The 19,137-nt window shown below is 38.9% G+C and overlaps 1 protein-coding gene across 2 annotated transcripts in view; it reads right to left on the bottom strand.

Annotated features, from left to right (window-relative positions):
* ADAMTSL3 (ADAMTS like 3) overlaps positions 1 to 19,137 on the bottom strand; it is a 385,342-nt gene that overhangs the window by 149,726 nt on the left and 216,479 nt on the right. For both annotated transcript variants that reach the window (XM_055277435.2, XM_055277434.2), the window contains exons 10-13: positions 9,836 to 9,947; positions 4,793 to 4,931; positions 3,659 to 3,709; positions 2,150 to 2,354 (exon numbers count right to left, since the gene is read on the bottom strand). In XM_055277435.2, coding sequence (XP_055133410.2) covers positions 2,150 to 2,354; positions 3,659 to 3,709; positions 4,793 to 4,931; positions 9,836 to 9,947 — 507 coding nt within the window. The remainder of the gene's footprint in view (positions 1 to 2,149; positions 2,355 to 3,658; positions 3,710 to 4,792; positions 4,932 to 9,835; positions 9,948 to 19,137) is intronic.

The following is a 19,137-nucleotide window of genomic DNA, read 5'->3' as shown; positions in this document are numbered from 1 at the left end:
TGCAAAGCCAAACAAAACAAAATAAGAAACCAATAGTAAAAATTAACAATAAAATCATTGCTGAACACGTGGCTCATTCTGATGATGAATACATGGACTATTTTTTAAGCTCCACTTAGCTTCTATCAAGATATATTAATGCATGTACATGATGAACTAAGTGTGTATTCAAATGAAAATGTAATTTTTATGTGTTATTCTTATTTACCAAACTTTGAAATATATAGATATATATGTTATTTTGACTGTGTATTAAAATTAACTCAGAGCAATATTTTAAATACTTAGGGCCTTATGGCCACATGAAAGTAAAATAAATTAATTTCAATGATCATATATATTTTCTTGGAGAGAAGTAGAATAGTGTAATAAAAAAATACTTTAAAGCATAAAAATACATTATATTAGAATACAATTCTGTGGGGAGAGTAGATTGTAAACATGAGTTCAAAGGGAGAAATATGCACGACATCCAAATTGTTAAAGAAGAGCTCACCCCTGTATTTTTGAAATGAAAGATGGCAAAGACAGAAATTATCATGGCATTTAAATTCCACTAGACAGATTTTTTTGAATGCTGCAACACTCTATTTTAAAATGTCAACATTCACAACATGTTGAAGTGATATTCTTTGTGATTATTTAAACTTGTGATAGGAAACTTCAGATGTCAACCTAAATATATGTGAAGAAATATGTAATTCTCTAATCTTCTTTTTAGGGAGTATGTGACCAAAAATTAATTGATAACTTCTTCCCTAGCAAGTTTGAATAAAGTTCTACGGGGTGATGATGTTTAGTCTGGGGATATCAGAAAAAGATTGATATGGTCTTCACCTGACACTCACTTGTCCTTCAAGTTCAAGTGTGCCTCCTTTCTGAAGCTTTCCTGGCACCTTCAGGTGGAGTGAATCATTCCACCTTGTGCCTCTGAAGTACTGGGCACATGACACTACTCATGCACAATACTGTATCACAACTTTGTTTGCATGCATGTCTGTGCAACTAGATTCTAAGCTTTTGGGTGGTAGGAGCAAGTTGTATTTACTTCTTAGCATGGTAGCTGACACATTGAATAAATACACAAATAGATATATTAATGCATGTATATGATGAACTGTGTGAAAATCACTTAAGAAAGCTGGAGAAATTTAAGTCAACTACATCTCACTCTTTAGAAAATTAAAGGATTAACATTAAATTATTAAATACCAATGTCTGCATTTTTCATCTTTGACTAATCCAGCTGAATTTTATTTGTTCTGGAGGCTTACTCAGTCATATCTTTAGAAAGTGAAAACTACGCTAATTTGACATGAACCTTGTTATACCTCTGGGGTGTTTTCCTTCTTCTCTTTTCTTTTTTCATACAACTTGACCCCATAGATGATTTCTAAATAGGCTGCCCACCTCTGGTCTTTCCCAACATTAGGCTATCTTGCCTCAATTACTTAAAATATATTATGTCTTCACAAAAATTGTGAAGGTTCTTAGTAGCTATTGGATCAAGGACGTGCACTTTCATGTCGTGTCAGCATTTCCAACTTAATCTTCCAATTCTTAGTAACATGGGTCATCTCTTCAATCTCTCAATCTTCCAGTTCTTAGTAACATGGGTCGTCTCTTCAAATCTTCAACTTTGAGTCACTTCTTGTCATTACTGCCTTTGCTCAGCCATCTCTGTTTGGCCATCTCCCTAACACTAACCCTAACCCAGTGATGTTTCTCAGGTTCTTGCTTGTTTACATTCTTCAAAGAATTTAAACAATTTAAATTTTAATTCTTGCTTGTTTAAATTATTCAAAGATGGATTAGGCACCACGAGGGCAACAAGTACTTCCTGACTGACTGCTTCAACATTTGTTCTTTACGGATTTGTTCTTTACAGTACTTAATATTAATTATGCCGATAATTGTATGGAAATATTATTATTAATGTCCTTAATATTAATTATTCTTACCTACCATGATGCTTGTCGCCTTTCTTACTTCATCCTCCAACTGTCTCCCTAAGCTCTTTGGAGTAGGAACCATATGCTCTTTTACCACTTTTTTTTGTCTCCATGCTGTCTAGCACCATGGTGGGCATATAGAAAATATCTCTTAAAATATGAGAATTAATTAAAAGTGGCATATTCTCAAATCTTACCTGAGACCACTCCATGGCAATCCACTTGGGGCAATCAAACAGATTACAAGTTTGCATAACCTTGGGTTTGGGTGCATACATGCACTTCCATTCTTCCACCTGCAATATCTCTCCATGCATGGATTCCTCTACACACACAAAGCTCCGTCTCTGAATCCCTCCTCCACAGGACACGGAACATGCAGTCCAAGGATTATGTTCCCAGCTCAAAAGCAAACAAATAAAATTACATTATTTATTTGTTGTTTGTTTGAAGTTTGCAAAGATGGTGGCAAAAAGTATGGCCTTAAGGTATCAGTTGTGGTTCAGCGGAATGAGCCTGGGACTGGGAGGCATAAGACTTTACACTTTTTTTTTTTTTTTTTTTTTTTTTGAGACGGAGTCTCGCTCTGTCACCCAGGCTGGAGTGCAATGGCGCAATCTTGGCTCACTGCAACCTCTGCCTCCCGGGTTCAAGCAATTCTCCTGCCTCAGCCTCCCTAGTAGCTGGGATTACAGGCCTGCGCCACCACACCCAGCTAATTTTTGTATTTTTAGTACAGACAGGGTTTCACAATGTTGGCCAGGCTAATCTAGAACTCCTGACCTCGTGATCTGCCTGCCTCGGCCTCCCAAAGTGCTGGGATTACAGGCATGAGCCACTGTGACCAGCCTTTTTTTCATTTTAATTAATTTTTTTTTTAAGATGGAGTCTCTTTCTGTCACCCAGGCTGGAGTGCAGTGGCAAGATCTTGGCTCACTGCAACCTCTGCCTTCTGGGTTCAAACTATTCTCCTGCTTCAGCCTCCCAAGTAGCTGGGATTACAGGCCTATGCCACCATGTCCGACTAATTTTTGTACGTTTTAGTAGAGATGGGGTTTCGCCATGTTGGCCAGGCTGGTCTTGAACTCCTGATCTCAAGTGATCTGGCCGCCTTAGCCTCCCAAAGTGCTGGGATTACAGGCATGTGCCACCACGCCCAGCCAAGACTTTATTCTTAACTGACACACACAAATTCTTGTCACAAGGTACTTAGCTCCTCACATCTGGGGTTTCTGTCAACTGGGAATAATATGCCTTCCCTTCATAAGACCATTGTGAAAATTAAATCAATTAAAATATACAGTGTGGCTGCATCTTCAAACTGCCTCTAAACTGTAAAATACTAATGGACAATATTATTAGAGAATCACAGAACCTCAGAGTCAGGAAGGACCATACTACTCATTTCGGTATAAAAGGGGATTAAAATTTCTGATTAATTGCAACACTTGAGCTCCTGCTATAATACTCAGTTGTCCAAGATATGCTTGACAGCTCTAGCGATGAGAAACATCATCTTTTGAGGCAGCCTATTCCATCTAATTCTTAGAAAGATGTTTCCTATTATTGAGTTGAAGTCTGTTTTCCCTTAGCTCTATAAAGTATCTAATATCTAACCCTCATACATTTTAGGCTGTTGCTACAGATGCTACAGTTCCTTGCAAACTACTTAAATTGCAAAAAGGAAAAGGAAACATATAACTCACCGAGGAAGAGGTTGGAAGTGGTCATAGGGCATTATCTCTTTAAATCCATCACTACAAATGAAATCATTGTGAGAATATCATTTCTATAATACATTAACACATTCATTAATTGACGAATATAATATTTGACATCCCAAGAGACAGAGCTCTTCCAAATTGGAAACTAAAAATGTCAAGTGTTATCAACCATTCCCAAAAATTCAGCCACCATCTCTTTAATTGTCAAGAATATCTACAATACAAATTCCCCAGTTCTATTTGAAAATATAGGAAACTAAACTAGCAGTATATTAATCAAAGGAAAAAAGTATCTTGCAATTTCGATAAATTTATTCCTTTTTATAATCATTACTCTCTTAATATATTAGTGATATTAACACACTGTTGTATTAGTAGGATCTTCAGAAAACCATTTTATTTCACAGAATTTGTCCTTTGAAAGGTCTCTATTAATAATTACGTTCAACCAGGCTTACAGGAAACGGGCAGTTTAGTAACAGGAAATGAAATCCACTGAGAACGCTTCCTTTTCCACTTGCACACTTCTTCCTGAGCCAGCTGGCAGATATCTGGAGGATTCTGGGACTTGATATTGTTCTGTTATTTTAAGGTATTGTAGTAAGCCAGGAAACTTTCCCGGGCAATCCAAGTCAGCAGGTACTAAATTATGCAATAGGATAGTTTACACATAGCTTTTTTTGCTTTGGCATTAAAACTTTTTACTTCCTTGCACAATGCATTATTTATACTGAATTTAATATGAATACTTCAAAGGCCAACACATGATAATGGGTGACCCAGTTTAAAAGCTAAAATGGTGAGTGAAAGATATTTATGATTGGCAGATGGACTACACATTTTACTTGGATGAAGACAGCAGGAGATTTTCAAAAAGGTTCATTATAAAAAAAACTTAGGAACACATAGCCCACGACAAGAGAAAGCTAGACTTTCATTCCTGATGAATGTGTCCTAATTCCTATGCACCATAGTTACAAACGTGAATGTAGGCACCTGCCGCCAGTAGACAAAGTCAGGAAACGGAAATGTATTGCCCTGCAAAGATTGATCAGTCTCAGTTGAAGCTGATTTGTTTCTTTTTGAAGTAAAAAGCGTGTGGACGATGACACAAACCTTGATGGGCAGGGATCCATGCTGCATTCCTTCAGTTTTGGTTTTGGTTTTACATTTTCAGGGTAGTAGTGACAATAATGGTCAGGAACTACCCTCTTCAAGCGGATATCCACACATTCAGCAGAATTGAGCTGATAACCTAAAGTGTTAGAAAAGGAAAGTCTGAATATTGCATCCGTTTCATTTGTACTTGGCAGAGTTATCACTTGCCACACACTTTTTTTTTCCTCTTTAAGAAACTTAACTCAGTGGTTCTCAATCCTGGCTCTATAACAGAACCACATGGGAGCTTTTAATATACTCTAATGCCCAGGTTCCTTCATGGTCCAATTAAGTCAGAAGTCCTGTGGCTGGGATCCAGGAAAACAGTACCTTTTAAAAAAGATTCTCAGGCTCTTCTCAGATGACTAAAATGCGTGGCCAAAATTGAGAACGACAATTAGTACCGACTGTGGTACTCTCAGCACTTCTAACTAAAAAATTACAATAGTCTCCTCTTAAGAACTGTTTCCAGCCCAGGTGCAGGTGAGTTATTCATTCTCCTCAGTTCATTGTCTTTTCTCCTCATTGTCACCATGGCACTGTGCAAGGCCCTTCTCTCATTTCCGTATAATCTCTCTTCTTCCCTTATTGACACTCCCATTCCAATCCCCGCAACACATCTATTTTGATTTGTTGTTGATATGTCCTTAAATATGCAACTGTCTTATGTAACTTTTTTTGTGTATCTGTTTTTAACTTAATAAATGATAATGTGTTTTAAATCTTGTTCCGTTTTCCACTTTTTTCACTCAACATCATGTTTTTGAGAACTACCCTTGTGCTGGGTGGTTGCTGGGTTGAATATTTCTTTCATAACATTTTTTGATTTCAATACACCGTACCACATTTTACTCCTCTGCTCCCCTGGGATGCCGCGGGCACCTGCAATACCAATAAGCTTTCCAAATGGGAATTAAGCATTGTCTATACAAAAAGGAACAAAATCCATCCCCCTATGTCACTCCCCAGCCCTCATCTCACAAGCCTTCAAATGGAAGGAATGAAGACTTATTCCTGATTCTATTAAACCTAATTTGCAGAGTTTCTGAGGAAAGTAAACATTGCAAATAGATGAGTGCTATAAATTTTAAAAGCAAGTCACAAAATGATGCTTCTATTTCCTGAAAGATCTGATTCCAAGTTTCCTGTCACTACATAAGTGTCTTGTTAAGTTAAACTTTTTCAAAAAAAGGTAATTTTTCAAAACTAGAATGAGCTCTTTACAAAAGAAAAAATGCCCAAAGCCAAGCACTCTGCCTCTGCCAGTTGGTCTGAAGGTCTAAAAATACATTTAACGTCTTGATTGTCGAGAGGAATCTGATTTTATAAACCACTAGACAGCTTTCTACAAGACATGGCTTGGATGTAAGCTGAGTGCAGAAGGATGGACTGGTATGCATCATAAAAAGCAAGGTCGAAACCGCAAGAATGAAAATCCAAATGGAGTCAATAAAATGTTACTTGGGTGCCAATATCTGCCAGAAAGTCAACGATATCAGATGGCAATGGCAATCTAGGTACTTTCTCCAGAATGATCTCAAGTGTCTCACATCGACGACTACAGACGGGACTAGGAAAGGCCATCCAAGTACCCCCGGTACCTTAGAGACCGATGAACTAATTTTCTTGATTATCCAAAAAACTCTGAAATTCCATTCACACACATCACACAGATTTGATTACTAATATAATTAAATTTTGGTAATGCTTTCCTTGTGGATTTTATGTGTGTGTTTTATTTTCCCCAAAACAAGTACAAAATGAGATTACAGCTCCTTGAGTCAGAAAAAAAATCTTTGTTCTAAATAGAAATAGACTTCTAAATGAAAACAGGGCATATACAGGTGTTTATAATTTGGGGAGAGAGAATTAATTTTCCTCTTTTGTTTTATCACAGTTCAGAGATAGCAAACAGCAAAAGAAATGAGGCAGATTGCCTTTCTATATCTTGAACAAATGTACTGAAATTCTGCCAGTGTACAGAAAATGGCAGGCACCCCAAAAGCAGCCTAAAATCTCCCTTCTGTTCTTACATCCACTGCTATCTTTGGAGACGATCTCACTGCTAAGTGCTCATGCACATTTATAGTTCCAGCAGGACTATGTCTTTCCATGGGCACCCAAGTATAAGAAACACCTATTTGCTTCCCAAGAATTTAATCAACTGGACTAAGCTGAATCCCACTATAAAATGTCTCCTCTGGAGTAGAAAGTGCCTTTTATCTTATGGATCCAAATGTGAACGTCTCTCTGAATGACTGTGTGTAAGAACAAAGAAATAAAATTTTTAAAAAATAGATGTTTGAGCCAGGCGTGGTGGCACATGCCTGCACTCCCAGCTACTCGAGAGGCTGGGGTGGGAGGATGGCTTGGGCCCACCAGTTGGAGACCAGCCTGGGCAACACAGTGAGATGCCATCTCTACAAAATATTTTAAAAATTAGCCAGGCATGGTGGCACATGCCTGTAGTTCCAGCTACTTGGGAAGCTGGGGCTGGAGGATTGCTTGAGCCCAGGAGTTTGAGTCTAGCCTGGGCAACTTAGTGAGACCTGCCTCTAAAACAAACAAAAACAAACAAGAGAGAGATATGTTTGTTTTTCTGCAGAGTAAGAGTACCCAAAGAGTCATAAGTGACTCAAAGATGTAAAGGAACCTTTGCCTCATAAAAATGCTTATAACATTAAAGAAAATTCAGGAGGAATTGAAAATAAACTGAATGAATGTCAGAGCTGGTAGAAACTTGAAGATGACTTACTCCACTGGTTTGTTTTCACTGTATTAACTTTGTGATTGTGCTCTATTTGTGACAAGGGATAGATTTCCACTTACGGTAGTACTATTAAATTCTTTTTGTGAATATGTTTATTTAAGTTGAATAAATGCCCCCCTTAAGGAAAAATCCTTTAGTAAATAACAGTGCAGGAATAACACAGATATGGCAAAAATAGTGATGGCAATATGGCTCCAGCTGCTATCCAAAGACACTGGCTTAAAGAGGCAATGGTTCTCAAAGTGGAGTGTGTACCATCATCTCCTGGAGAATGAGCCACACTCTGGGGTTTCTGACTCAGTAGGTCTGCGGTGGGGCCTGAGAATCTGCATTTCTAGTTAGTTCCCAGGAGATGCTGATGCTGCAGGTCCAGGAAGCCCACTGTGAGAATCACTGCTGTGGGATCATAATCAAGTGGTCTATTGCCTCAACCCTGGCCCTGGGAAGAACTAGCTGGCAAACTGGGGAGATTCACTTTTACTTTCTTTCTGTGGCACTATTCAGTCTTCTCTTTCATTTCCAGGGACATAAACTTCTTCTTGGGCCTGGGCTGCCCAGTGCTTCCCATAAAAGTGCCTGCCTTGTTGTTTCCGGGGGAGCCTAAATTCCAGAAGAGAGACATCTGCCTGCATATTCACAGCAACCTGGCACTGACTGAAGAGCCCTCCTTCATATACCTGTAATTTAAAGGAGAAAGGCCAGTTTCTGACTCTAAGTAAATTGATATGCCGTAGGCTTCAAGGATTGAAAAGATGCGGAGCTAGGCTGGGCTGGAGAAGGATTTATTCTAGCTCTTCAAACAAGACCATACCTGAGCCTGCATACCCTGATCTGGTCCCAGGTGTAGTAGGAGGTTTAGGGGAGGCAAAGGGCAAAGTCATTTATAGCATGACTCTGATATCAAGCAGACCTGGCACCAGATCCTAGCTGCACTGTTAACTAGCTGAACAACATACTACTGTATGCTCTTTACACTTTCTAAGTGTCAGTTTGTTCATGCATAAGACAGGAATAAAAGAGACCTTCCTTAGGGTTTTCTTGAAGAATAAATGTGATTATGAGCATCTAACCCATGGCTTGACACATGGTAAACTCCTAGTACCACTGCCTGGTACTCTAAGGGGAAGCTTAAACATAAATCCCTATTCTAGTAAGTCATGGTTCCTGGGTTGCATGCATTTATTCTTTGATTTAAAAGGTCAGTTCAGAAAAAGAGAATTATTTTGACAGTAGCTCTAGTTGCCTCCTCATTTGCTCCAGAGAGTTGCCAGTTCTCCATATCAAATGGACAATTATCTTCCACCAGAGCATGAAAGATGTTGCTTTTGTAGTGTGTGTGTGGAGCCCTGGATTACACTTGTCCCGAAACCTTCCTCAACTGACTATGAAAACCTTGAAAAAGGCTGGGCGCAGTGGCTCATGCCTGTAATCCCAGCACTTTGGGAGGCCAAGGTAGGTAGATAACCTGAGGTTGGGAGTTCGAGACCAGCCTGGCCAACATGGTGAAACCTGTCTTTACTAAAAATACAAAAATTAGCCAGGCATGGTAGCAGGTACCTGTAATCCCAGCTACTCAGGAGGCTGAGGCATGAGAATCACTTAAACCTGGGAGGTGGAGGTTGCAGTGAGCCAAGATTTGGCCACGGCACTCCAGCCTGGGTGACAGAGCGAGACTCTGTCTCAAAAAAAGAAAAAAAAAAAAGACCTTGAACTAAGCAGACAATAAGCAGGGCTTTCCCCTTAACACTTAGTAGGGATCTTTTCTCTTTTTAATAAGCTTATACTCTTGCACCTGAAGGAGAGAAAAATTGTAAATCTAACGTTAGAACCAACACACCCATTGACTCAACCAGGCTGGGCAAGTCACTCCATCTTTCTGCTTCTCAGATTTTTCATAGAAAATTAAAAATAATACATACTTTAAGGGCAATCAAGAAGAGAAATGCAGTAACACATGCAAACAAGTTTGTTTACAGTTTTTTTTTTTTTTTTTTTTTTTTTTGGCTAAAAGTAAAAGGTGTTTTCCAAATCCAGTTTTGCACCTGTCTTCAAGAATAAAGGCAAATACATCTTCTTCATTAACACAATTGCATTCAGGCTGCTGAGTAAGATGCTGTGTGATGATATGTCTCTAATCACCACATTAATTTTAAAATCAGCTTCAAAAATGTAAATGTGTAATTTATCTAACTCGGAGCTCTAAATATTCATGAACAAAGCCTGGGCCTCACCTCCTCCACACGTCACGGTGCAGGGAAAGAAGTCAGTTTGTCTCCACTGATGACTGATGGGCTGGTAAAAGAAGAACTGAAACACGCTGTCTTTGGCTGCAGTGTACCTGGTCTGGACAAAGAGAACTATGAGAACACACGTGCAAACAAGGAGCTAGTGCTTTCCACACCTTTCAGAATAAGATAAATATTCTTCATGTATGTAGACAACCACCCATCCATTAGAAAAACTACGGGGCAAGAGTCCAATAAGTTTAAGATGTGATGACATTTCATTAAGATTTGTCATAAATGGGGGCTTCTGCAAATCTCCCTGGAGTCATTTTTCCAGATAATTCCATGCCTGTGAATGGATTCACAAAAAATGTAGGTAGAATTTTGTTTGTTCATTTCATACTGTTTTTCTTCCTGAAACATTTGATTTTAATTTTCATGACAACAAAGATTGAGAATTGATTTGGGTTTGCTCACAATATAGCACATAGTGGAGACTCTTACATTTTCAATAATAATATATTTAAGCACATCCTTCTGAAAAATTCTTCTAGAAGCACAACTCCAAGAACTCAACTTAAGTGTACAAATATATGGTGTTTAAACAGTCTAGTAACTAATTAAAAGGAAATGGGGGCCAGGCATGGTGGCTCACACCTGTAATCTCAGCACTTTGGGAGGCCAAGGCAGGTAGATCACATGAGGTCAGGAGTTCGAGACCAGCCTTGCCAACATGGTGAAACCCCATCTCTATTAAAAATACAAAAATTAGCCCAGCATGGTGCCACATGCCTGTAGTCCCACCTACTCAGGAGGCTGAGGTGGGAGAATCTCTTGAACCACTGTCTCAAAAAAAAAAAAAAAAGGAAATAGGGCACCAATGAGGTAATATATATGTCAATTAGTTCCATTTAGCCATTCCACAATATATACATATTTCAAAATATCATGTTATACACTATAAATGTATACAATTTTTGTCAATTAAAAATGTTAAGAAAAAATTAATGTGGCCAGGCACAGTGGCTCATGCCTATAATCCCAGCACTTTGGGAGGCCGAGGTGGGTAGATCATCTGAGGTCAGGAGTTTGGGACCAGCCTGGCCAACATGGCAAAATCTGGTCTCTACTAAAAAATACAAAAATTAGCTGGGTGTGGTGGCATGTGCCTGTAGTCCCAGCTACTCAGGAGGCTGAGGCAGGAGAATAGCTCGAACCCAGGAGGTGGAGGTTGCAGTGAGCTGAGATCGCACCATTGCACTCCAGCCTGGGCAACAAGAGCAAAACTCCATCTAAAAAAAAAAGTAAAAGAAAAAAGAAAAGAAAAAATTAATGTGTTAGAAAAACCAGGCCAGGCACAGTGGCTCACACCTGTAATCCTAGCACTTTGGGAGTTCAAGGCAGGAGGATCACTTGAGGCCAGAAGTTTGAAATCAGTCTGGTCAACACAGCGAGATCCTATCTCTCCAAAAGAAAAAGTTTAAAATTAGCCTGGTGTGGTGGCATGCACCTGTAGTCCCAGCTATAGCTACTGGGGATGCTGAGGCAGGAAGACACCTTGAGTCCAGGAGTTTGAGGCTACAGTGAGCCATGATCACGCCACTGCACTCCAGTCTGGGAAACAAAGCAAGACTCTGTCTCAAAAAAACATGAAAAAGAAAAAACTCTAAAAAATGCAATTGGAAAAAAAAAAACCAAGAACTAAAACTGGGATAAAAAATTTTAACAATAAAAATAAATATGGTGGGCCAGGCGTGGTGGCTGATGCCTGTAATCCCAGCACTTTGGGAAGCTGAGGCAGGCAGGTCTCTTGAGGTCAGGAGCTCAAGACCAGCCTGGCCAATATGGTGAAACCCTGGCTCCACTAAAAATACAAAAATTAGCTGGGTGTGGTGGCACATGCCTGTAATCCCAGCTACTCGGGAAGCTGAGGCAGGAGAATTGCTTGAACCCGGCAGGTGGAGGTTGCAATGAGCCGAGATTGCGCCATTGCACTCCAACCTGGGCAACAGAGTAAGACTGCATCTCAAAAAATAAAATAAAATAAAATTAAATTAAAATAAAATAAAAGTAGTATTATAAAAGATATTTCATATGAGAAATGCTATATTTAGTGGAAGAAACAGCTTATCAAAATAATACAGTTTAATTATTAAAGGGAATTTTAATAAAGAATATCAATAAATTTGCTATATTTCTTTTAAAAATAGAGATAACAGACAAATAGAATGATGAAGAGACAATATTTAATGATATAATTGCTTAGAATTTCCTAGATTTTAAGAAAGACAGAAGTCTCTGTTTCAAAATGCTCATTCAGTTCTAGACATTTTAAAAAATAAAACAAAAAGCATAAAGAAAAATCCTAAAAGTTATCATAAACAAAAATATGATTACCTAGAAAAATGTGAAAAATCAGATTAACATCACATTTCTCACAAGCAATATTGGATTCAAGAAAACAAAGTCAAGTCCTCAAAGTGATGAGGGACAAGAATATTGGATCTAGAATTCTATTACCAAGTTATTAATCAGTAATCAGTTATCCACCTATAATCAAATGACCAATCATTAATCAATGAAATAAATATATTTTCCGACACAAAATGATTCTGAAACTTTAACACTTAGAGATGTTCACTGGAAAAAAAGAAAAAAAAACTACTAAAGAATGTACCTAAGAACGAATATAAATATAGAAGTAGTGAGATGCAAGAAGCAATAATGATTAAATAAATCAGTAAAGCTTATGAGAGAATCTAAACAAGGATTCATTTTAAAATAGTGGTTTTATGTATTTAATTACAAAATGACATAAAAATTCCAGACACAAGATGTGTGTGTAGGGAAGGAGAGGCAGGGTTATGGTAATGGAGTGGAGACAGCACAGGTATTACAGAGATAAGATACACTGCTAAGGAGCTTTGTTTCTGGCTGTGGCAGGACTGCTTGTTTCTGATGAATCTCCCCAATGAGAATAAATAAAAATGCTGCCTAAAATTTTCCTTTTTCTTTTTCCTTTTTTCTTTTTTTTTTTTTTTTTTTTGACATAGAGTCTCACTCTGTCGCCCAGGCTGGAGTGCAGTGGTGCGATCTCGGCTCACTAGAAGCTCTGCCTCCCGAGTTCACGCCATTCTCCTGCCTCAGCCTCCCAAGTAGCTGGGACTACAGGTGCCCGCCACCACGCCCGGCTAATTTTTTGTATTTTTTTTTAGTAGAGATGGGGTTCCACTATGTTAGCCAGGATGGTCTCGATCTCCTGACCTCATGATCTGCCCGCCTTGGCTTCCCAAAGTGCTGGGATTACAGGCGTGAGCCATCGCGCCCAGCTTTTTTTTTTTTTTTTTTTTTTGAGAGGCAGTCTTACTCTGTTACTCAGGCTGGAGAATGGTGGCGCGATCTCAGCTCACTGCAACCTTCACCTCCCAGGTTCAAGGGATTCTCTTGCCTCAGCCTCCTGCGTAGCTGGGATTACAGGTGCACACTACCATGCCTGGCTAATTTTTGTATTTTTAGTAGAGATGCAGTTTCTCCACGTCGACTAGGCCGGTCTCGAACTCCTGACAGCAGGTGATCCACCTGCCTCAGCCTCCCAAAGTACTGGGATGACAGGCGTGAGCCACCGCGCCCAGCCCATAAAATATTTTTAGTGTATTTTAGCACATCAGAAAACTACCGTGCTAGTGAGGATTTGCAGGACTAAGATCACAGACACAAAAGAAACTCAGAAATGTGAGCAAATCTGGTGTGACATTTGGCTCTACCTTTTTGCTCAAGGCATTTACCAGTCTGCAAGTGGTGGCTGAGCAGCTGAGAAACTGGACAGATCTGTCATCAGCCTCACGTAGTGGAATGCAAACACTAGAGCTCAAGGCCTTCCAAGGTGTCAGGTGTTGGTAAACACCCCAGGTTCCCAACCCAGGACCCTAGAAAGTTCTATCATAGGAATAAAGCACACTGGAAACATGACAACCTTCAAAGGGAATAAAGCCCTGGTTCAAGTTATTTCAATTCCTTGTTGGATAAAGACCACTGGTTGCTAACCTAGCTGTCTTCTAGAAGCAAAAAATAAGACAGCTAAAATAATCCAGTTGGAAGAGTGTTAGACTGAAGATCTAGAAGCAAAAATAATCTGATAATAATTTTTAAAGGGGATTTTAACAAAGAGTATCAATAAATCTGCTACAATCTCAAATTATATCCAAAACCTTTCTTCCATAATATACAGCACAAATTTTAAAAGTAACCAAGAATAGAAAAAACAAAATTTAATGACAACCCAACAAAGTGAAAAAAACAGACATTATAAACATAATGACAGGAAATCCAGATATTGGTATTAACTGATGAAAATATAAAAACGTAAGTACACCATTACTACCTCCTGCAACCCTGGCCTTGGCTTCAGTCTTGTTTCCCCACAGGAGGGGCCTAGCAACAGCTTATGCTATTCCTATGATTATAACATAAGTATTGGAACACTTTGCCTCGGGCTGTTTTTCAGAGCACTTGGAACAAGATTAAAATGTTCAAGAAATGAAATTGTAAGATGGGGAATTTCACTGGAAACAAGCTATAACTAAAATGGAAATTCTAGGAATAAAAGATGCAATAATTTAAATCAATATCTCAATGGACGAACTTAAAAGTGAATTAAAATAGACTTTGGCAAGTATTTTATAAAGAGCCAGATAGTAAATATTTTAGGTTTTCAGGCTACATGGTTTCTGTTGCAACTATTCAATTCTGCTACTATAGTGCAAAAGTAGCCATTGACAATGTGTAAACAGATAGCGGTGGCTATTCTGATAGAACTTTATTTACAAAAACAGTGATGGCATGCTGGTCGTAATCTGCTGATCCCTGAATTAGACACACCTGAGCAGAGCATCAGTAAAACGACAGATAAAAAGAAAGTGGAAATTAGACAAATTGGATACAGGTAAAAAGGTATAATTACAGTCCCAGAAATGCGTAACAAAGAGCTTGAGACAGAAGTTAATCTGAAGACATAATAAATGAGAATCTGTCAAAACTGATGGTGGATCTCAAGCCACAGATTCATGAGACACCTGGATCTCAAGCTGAAGAAAGGCACTAATTACACCATAGCCCAGTTGATGAAAACCCAAAACAAAGGGAACACACTTAAAAGCAGATGAAGAAAAAGGACAAATTACCTTCTAAGGAACAAAAAGAAGACTGACAGCTGACTTCTCCACAGAATAAACTGAAGTCAGAAGACAATGGGGAGATATCCTCAAAGTGCTGAAAGAAACGTTTTATAATAACAGAAGGGTCAATTCACTAGGAGCCATGTGATGATTCCAAATGTGAACATATCTAACAACCTAGCCTCAAAATATATAAGGCACAATGCACAGTCACGGGGTAGTTTTAGCACATCCCTCATGATAGAATAAGCAGACAAAAATCAAGAAGGTTATAATTTTGAATAACACAATTACTAAACATGACCTAATTGACATACATAGAACATTGTATCCAACAACAGAAGACTACACATCACATTCTCCCAAACTTTGTTATATTCTGAGCCACAAACCAAGTTTCAGAAATTTTGAAATATTGAAATAATATGGAGTATGTTCTTTGACCACAGTAGAATTAAGCTATAAAAATAACTTAAAAAGATTACCAGAAAATTCCCTCATGGTTGGATGTTATACTTCTAAATAATCTACAAGTCAAAGAATATATAATTATGAAACTTACAAAGTAATTTAACTGAACGATGAAGGAAAACATTTCATATCAAAATTATTAAATTAAATATAAGGCATGTATTGAGAGAAATTTATAGACAAATGTATATGTTTTAGGGAGAAAAGATGAAAATTAATGATTTCATAATCCATCTCAAGAAGTTTAGGAAAAAAACAGCCTATGGGATCTAAAGAAGTAAGAGTGGACATATTAAAGATAGGAGCAGACATTAATGATATGGAAAGAAAACTAGAGTAAAACAGTTAATAACCCAAAAGTTGTTTCTGTGAAATGTCTAATAAAATTGATAACCCTCTGATGTGACTGAGCAAGGAGAAAAGGGTAGACACAAATAGTCAATACCAGGAATGAGAAAGAGGACATACTACAGGTTGTTCAGAAAGTGAACAAATAATAAGAGGATGCTATGAAAAGTATGCCAATAACTTTTTAAAAGTTAGTTGAAATCGACAAATTCATTGAAACAAAACGAACATAAGAAATAAGAAAACCTAAAGAATCTGTACCTTTCAAAGGCATTAAATGCATAATTCTAAATATTTCCTGGTGCACACTGCCAAACATTTGAAGAAAAAAAAAGGCATAAAACGTTTGCAAACTATTGCAGAGAATAAGAGGAAACACTTCTAAACTTGTTTTATAAAAGCAGAATAAAATGCCAAGACCTGAAAAAGGCATTCCAAGAAAACAAACAAGCAAACCCTTTCTGCACATGGGTACCAAAACAACAACAAAAACCTTAAGTGAAATAATTTAAAATCACATCCAGTGATATATAAAAGGATACACCTTTTAACAAACAATAAAATAATTAATATTAACAATAAATTCTATTTTTTATTTTTTGAAATGGAGTCTCATCTGTCACCCAGGCTGGAGTGCAGTGGCACAATCTTGGCCTACTGCAACCTCCACCTTTCAGGTTGAAGCGATTCTTCTGCCTCAGCCTCCCAACTAGCTGGGACTACAGGCGCGTGCCACCACACCCGGCTAATTTTTTGTATTTTAGTAGAGACAGAGTTTCACCGTGTTAGCCAGGCTGGTCTCAATCTCCTGACCTCGTGATCCGCCTGCCTCAGCCTCCGAAAGTGCTGGGATTACAGGGGTGAGCCATCACGCCCGGCAACTAACAATAAATTCTAATAGAAAAGAATAATAACTAAGTAGTTTTATCATAGGAAGATACAGTTGGTTTAACATTTGAAAAATCAATGTCATTTATTACATTAAAAAGGAAAAGGGAGAAAACCATGTGATCATCTCTAAAGATGCAGAAAATGCATCTGATAAAGCTCTATGCTTGTACATAATGAAGCAAACTAGAAAAAGAAAAAAATTCTTTCACCAAATAAAATATCTATAAAAAATTTTATAGAAACATCATGTATAATGGTGAATTATAGAGAACTTTGCTCCTGAAGAGAGATGCATGACAAGGACAGCTGCCATCTTCATTATTTGCAGATGTCACAATTGTGTATGTATACCATCCAAAAGAATTCACAAACTATTAGTATTAATACATGAATATAGTAAGAATATAATGTCAATACACAAAAATCAGTATTTCCACACCCCAGAAACAAATACAAACTGAGTTAATGAACAAAACAAAAATCTAGTTGTTAGATGTCTCAGAGACAATGTTTGGATGGTCTGAACAAAACAACAATTATGCAAGGAACAAATAAATGAGTTTAGGAATGAAAGAGACATTGTTATAGGTAAAGAGATTGTTTTTAACAACAAGGGAATACCATGATTACATCTGAAGAGCTAAGTTTGAAAAATGAGATGAATTGGATACTTCTCTAGAAAAATGTAAATTTCAAAATTGGCTGAAATAATAAGCCTAAGTGAAACATAAATGGTTTTTAAGTCTTCTCCATCACCACCGAAAGGAAAAATAAGAAAAGAAAAAAAAAAGAGAGAGAAAAGGCATTAAGCCAGATGTGTTACAGAAAGAGAAATCCTTAGCGTAGTAGACACATTTCTTTGCCTACCAGCATCCATTTCTCCTTTCCATTCTACAGACACTCAATTTTGTTCATGTTAATTCCTCTCTCCTGTGTCTTACACATACAGCCTGATTGTTCTTTTTTTTTTTTTTTTTTTTTTTTGAGATGCAGTCTCACTCTGTCACCCGGCCAGAGTGCAGTTGTGCAATCTCAGCTCACTGCAACCTCCGCCTCCCAGATTCAAGTGATTCTCCTGCCTCAGCCTCCCAAGTAGCTGGGATTACAGGCGCCTGCCACCATGCCCAGCTAATTTTTGTATTTTTAGTAGAGACGGGGTTTCACCATGTTGGCCAGGATGGTCTCGATCTCCTGATCTTGTGATCTGCCTGCCTCAGCATCCCAAAGTGCTGGGATTACAGGCGTGAGCCACTGCACATCTTGATTGTTCTACGTGAATCACCGTGGTCACATTTACCTTGCTAGTGGCAGGACCCATGAGTGTTCTGCTCAGAAACACAACTGCAAAGGGTGTCACTGGCCAACAGCCCCAGTTCTGGGTCAAGCTTCCCATGGGATGCTCCTAGCCAGTGACTAAGCACAGCAAGGGTACTGAAGGCAGAGCCATTCTTGGGAGACACTGGAGTCCTATGATGAATGACACTGGCTCAGGGTTTCCTCTCCAGCTTTGCTAAATTCTCCTAGAACCTACTGCATTTAAGATGCTTGCATCCAACCTTCCTTCCTTCCCTCTCTCCTTCACTCATGGTCAGATTTTCAGTGCAATCTGATGGCTCTCTCGGCATCACCCTGCTTTCTCTCTTTCTTTTTTCTCACAGGCATTTCCTGAATAAATTTCTTGCACTTCTCATCCTGCCTTGCCTTGGCATTTGATTCTTTTTTTTTTTTTTTTTTTTTTTGAGACGGAGTCTCGCTCTGTCACCCAGGCTGGAGTGCAGTGGCGCAATCTCAGCTCACTGCAAGCTCCGCCTCCCAGGTTCACGCCATTCTCCCGCCTCAGCCTCTCCGAATAGCTGGGACTACAGGCGCCCGCCACCACGCCCGGCTAATTTTTTGTATTTTTAGTAGAGACGGGGTTTCACCGTGGTCTCGATCTCCTGACCTCGTGATCCGCCCGCCTCGGCCTCCCAAAGTGCTGGGATTACAAGCGTGAGCCACCGCGCCCGGCCGGCATTTGATTCTTAGAGGACCCAGATGAACACAGTAGTGGATGGTATAGAGTGGGCACGTGACCCAATTCTGGTCGATGAGAGGTGGTAAAAGGTCTACTGTGGAGTTTCTGAGGTTTCCTCGCTGAGAAGGTCCACAAGAAAAAGGCCTACTAGGCTTCCAGAGACCACATCGTCTTGTTCACATGTGACACCTGGACCAGTGCCTTTTACTTTCAGTGCAGGGCAAATACACAGCAACTTACTCAAATGCATGCACGATATCCTCAAATGGGCCCTAACTGCTGCCAGTGGGCACACTATCTTTCCCCTAGTCCCTCGACACCGTCATTCTTGTCTTGCTGCACGTTCTCGGTGGTGTGGCTGGGACCCCTATCCAATCCTTGGCTGGCTTTAGAGCTCTGCACCTAGGGAG

The sequence above is a fragment of the Symphalangus syndactylus genome, chromosome 5, assembly GCF_028878055.3.
Source record: "Symphalangus syndactylus isolate Jambi chromosome 5, NHGRI_mSymSyn1-v2.1_pri, whole genome shotgun sequence".
Lineage (NCBI taxonomy): Eukaryota > Metazoa > Chordata > Mammalia > Primates > Hylobatidae > Symphalangus > Symphalangus syndactylus.
The sequence above is the reverse complement of the archived record's forward strand: the minus strand, read 5'-3'. Positions and strand labels throughout refer to the sequence as shown.